Genomic DNA, 4477 nt, shown 5'->3' on the forward strand with positions numbered 1-4477 from the left:
CGTTGAAAGGTTGTGGGTGCATTACATAGCCCAAAAGGCATTCTCTTAAAAGCAAAGGTCCCATAAGGACAAGTGAAAGTGGTTTTCTCTTAATCCTTGGGGGCAATGGTGATTTGGTTGTACTCGGAATAGCCATCAAGGAAGCAATAATAATCCCTTCCTGCAAGCTTATCAAGAATTTGATCCATGAATGGCATTAGGAAGTGATCTTTCTTTGGCCACTTGTTCAACTTCTGATAATCCATACAAACCCGATATTCGGTGACCGTGCGAGTGGAAATCAATTCATTTTTAGCATTTGCAACCACGGTGATTCCACCATTTTTTGGCACGCATTGAACCGGACTAACCTAAGAGTTATCCGATATAGGGTACACAACACCAACATCTAACCACTTGATGATTTCGACCTTCACAAACTCTTGCATAGGAGGGTCAACCTCCTTTGATGTTCAACACTTGGCTCACATTCTTCATTAATTTGAATTTTATGAGTACAAATACCAGGCGAAATCCCTTGGATATCCGCAATACACCAACCAATAGCTTTTTTATATTTTCTCAAGATTACTAACAAGCTTTCTCGTTGTTCATCCGTCAACCGGGTGGAAATAATCACGGGCAATATGTTGTTAGGACCAAGAAATTCATACCTCAAGTGTGAAGGAAGATGTTTGAGTTTCAATGTATGGGGCTCAATAATGGAAGGCTTTGCGGGAGGAGTGACACAGTTTTCTAAATCAAGATCTAGCTTCTTTGGATTGTAATGGTATGACCCCAACCCAATCAATGCATTAACCGCCTCCTCGAACTCTTCATCATCTTCCCCCTCATAGTTCATTATCACCGCCGCCAACATATCACCCATATGCTCATGCTCAATGGTTGTATCCATGGCTTCATCAGTCGTATAAATATCCGGTACCACACTCATATCTGCCGGTTGTTTCATTGACTTGCAAATATGGAAAGTGACTTCTTCATCATTCATTCTAAATTTTAGGTCACCCCTCTCCACATCTACAAGAGCACGCCCTGTGGCCAAGAAAGGTCTCCCCAAGATTATGGGTACCTCAAAATCAACTTCACAATCCAAGATCACAAAATTGGCCGGAGAAATGAATCGATCAACCCTCACAAGCACATCATAGAGGATACCAACCGGTCTTTTCACGGTTCTATCCGCCATTAATAATCTCATTGTTGTGGGTCAGGGAGTCCCCAACCCCAGTTTGTTAAAAATAGCAAGCGGCATCAAGTTAATGCTTGCTCCAAGATCACATAGTGCTTTGCCAAATTTATACATTCCAATTGTGCAAAGGATGGTGAAAGCTTCCAGATCTTCTTTCTTTTGAACCAAGGACTTTTTCACAATAGAGCTACAATGATGTGTAACTCCTATTGTTTCAAAACTAGCATGCCTCCTCTTGGTCATAAGATCTTTCATGAATTGGGCATAACGAGGCATTTGTTCAAGTGCTTCCACCAAGGGAATGTTAATTGAAAGCCCTTTCAATCTCTCTATAAATTTGAGAAATTTTCCATCATCCGCTTTCTTTGCCAATTGTTGAGGAAATGGAGAAGGAGGCTTTAGAACCAATGGTGAATCCCTTGGCACCTCCTTTATCGCTTCCTTGCCTTTTGAAGCATTATCAATTTCCGGAGCATCTTCGACAACAATGGGCTTTTCAATACTAGCCCGCTTCTTCTTTGGAGTCACTTCTTCTTCAACAACAATGGGTTCTTTAACCATTTTCTCATCATCTACCAACACATCATCTTTCACCAATTCCTCTTCCCCAATTGTTTTGCCACTCTTAGCAGTAATTACATTGCATTTATGATCACCATCATTACTTGGATTTGCAACCGTATCACTAGGGAGTGTGCCTTTTTGCCTTTGGTTGAGGATAGTTGAGATTTGGCCAAGTTGAGACTCCAATTGTTTAATGGAGGTGGAGTGAGAACTAACAACTTGCCCCATTGATTTCACTTCATCTCTTGTCTCCTTGCAAAAGGTATCGGTGGATTCCACTTTCTTTAACACTCTTGACAATATATCTTTGATTTTTGAACTAGCGAGATCACTCGTAGGTGGTTGACTAGATTTTTGTTGATTTTCCTTTGGAGGGACATACGGATTTGAACTCCGATGATTGTTGTAGTTGTTATTGTAACCCCCATGGTTATTGTCGCGATTATCTCTCCAACTCGTGTTACCTTGATCCTTGTTCCAACCTTGACTCCCTTAACCTTGCCGCCAAGATCCTTGATTAGGACCTTGGTAGTTTGGTCGGGAACCCTCCCTTTGATTGTTGATATAACTCGCCTCCTCATCATACATTTGGAAGCATTACTCGTCTGGAGAACCCCCTTCACAAGATCCTACCACATTCACCGCCTTAATTCCACCACCCATGACATGTTTTGTAAGAAGGTCCATTTGGGTAACAAGTTTTGCCATGGACTCATCTCTCTCTTCCTCCTTCTTAATCATCTCACGAGTGAGCACATTCTTGGAGGAACTTCCTCCACCTACTTCCATCTTCCTAGTATTCAATGCCTCATTGGTCTTGGTCAATTTATCCAACAATTTACAAATTGTAGCATAAGAATTATCTATAATAGATCCTTCCGCAATGTTGTTCGCCGCAGATTTGTTGACCGAGTCCAAAGACCTATAAAATATTTGTAGAAGCACACTATTGGGCAACCCATGCTTGGGACAGCTTTTGACTTTCTTTTTAAAATGAATCCAAGTTTCATGAAGAGCCTTATTAGGAAGTTGACGAAAGTTGTTGATTTCGTCACGGAGTTGCAACATCCGGGATAGAGTAAAGTGCTTCTTTAGGAATACTTCGGTCAATTCCTCCCAAGTAGTGGTGGAACCGGATGGAAGATCATATAATCAAGTCGTGGCTTCCCCCGTTAGGGAGTACGGGAAGAGTCGTAGCTTGACTGCTTCAATATAGATACCCGGATGCACATTGGTGGAGCACACCCCAAGAAAGTTCTTAAGGTGCCTATTCGGGTCATCTTTGGGTAGACCGACAAATAGGCCCTTAGTGTTGAGCAGGTGTAGCATGGTGTTGGTCACGTGGAAACTCGAGTTTCCAATTAGAGCTGGGGGCTGAATTGCGGCTGTATAGCCTGCCCCCGCCGTCTCTTTGACGACTGCCACTAGTGGAGTTTGAATGGGATTAGCATCCTCGTCTATATTGCCTACACAACACACAACAACCAAAGAAAATAAGAAGAGAAATAAAGACTAAAAGTAAAGTTTTACACTAGTTAGTAAATTTATAGACCGTATTACCCGGCAACGGCGCCAAAATTTGATACGCCCAAGTTACACCTCTAAAATAGGAGTAAACGGTCGTTGTCAAATGTAGAACCCAACAAGGTTGGGGTCGAATCCCACAGAGAATACAGTGAAGAAATAAACTCATTAAGTGTAACGCTTGACTAATAGTTAATATTTCGAGGGATGGGAATGTACAAAGTGTTTGGTTTTAATATTGGTCATGATCATTAGTGAGAGAATGCTTGGTTTTGAATTAACAATTACTAAAGGCAACAAGGTTGTGGTTCCAATGGAAAGTAATGCGCTTGGGTTTTACTTCAACTCATTTCTATGCATAAGTGTAGTAGACCAAGGGTCACTTAACTCTTGCCAAACGTTTTCCAACCAAATTAGCAAACTTCATTCTAAGCTTTTCCAAGCCTTAGGATGTTTTATATGCGAACACTCATTTAGTCTCAACTAGCTTTCCTATTCTTAGCTCAAGCTATTAGATGAGGGTTATGCCCCAAATTGTTGCTATTAACTCTTTTCCTAACCTCTACTTTCTTTTCCAAGCAAAGTAATGGTAATAAGGCATAAGTAATGTTGTACACCATCACAAGACATTGAAGCATGCAAAGTTAATAGAAACCACATTTGGCATATAAATGAAGCGTGACTATGAAACCCAATCACATAACTAACACATTTGGTCACACAACCTTAGCTAAATGAGTTAGCTATTCATACCCATTAAATATAAATTAATAGCAAAGAGAATATTCATGGAGCTTACAATAATGTTAATGGAGAAGGTGACAAAAAGATGGAGAATCTTCTTAAAAGCTTCCACAATAAATGATATTCAAAGCTCCCTCAATGCTAAAAGACAACTGAAAAGTAAAAAGTGTGGAATATTCAATAATGTGCACAGAGCACTAGGTACAAGTATTTATAGAGGGAGGACAAAAAGTCAAATTTCGGACAAATGTCGTAGATGGGGTCCAAGTTTGTGGTCGCAACATGGGTTTGCGACCGCAGAACGCTCAGCAAGTCCTCACAGCTCTTCTGAAGATGCGGCCGCAACTTGAGTTTGTGGTGCCGCATCTGCGTCGTAACTTCAGGCATGTAGCTTGGCTCACTGGGTGTTTGAGCTTCCAATATGCGACCGCAACTCCGAAGTTGCGGTGCCGC

The 4477-nt window shown here is 41.2% G+C and overlaps 1 protein-coding gene across 1 annotated transcript; it reads right to left on the reverse strand.

Moving 5' to 3' along the window:
* Nucleotides 1-1210: 1210 nt before the first annotated feature.
* Nucleotides 1211-1984, reverse strand: LOC132639732 (uncharacterized). The gene has a single exon (XM_060356158.1). The coding sequence runs from the start codon at nt 1982-1984 to the stop codon at nt 1211-1213; it is 774 nt and encodes a 257-aa protein (XP_060212141.1).
* Between the last annotated feature and the right edge of the window lie 2493 nt (nt 1985-4477).

The sequence above is a fragment of the Lycium barbarum genome, chromosome 5 (assembly GCF_019175385.1).
Source record: "Lycium barbarum isolate Lr01 chromosome 5, ASM1917538v2, whole genome shotgun sequence".
Taxonomy (NCBI): domain Eukaryota; kingdom Viridiplantae; phylum Streptophyta; class Magnoliopsida; order Solanales; family Solanaceae; genus Lycium; species Lycium barbarum.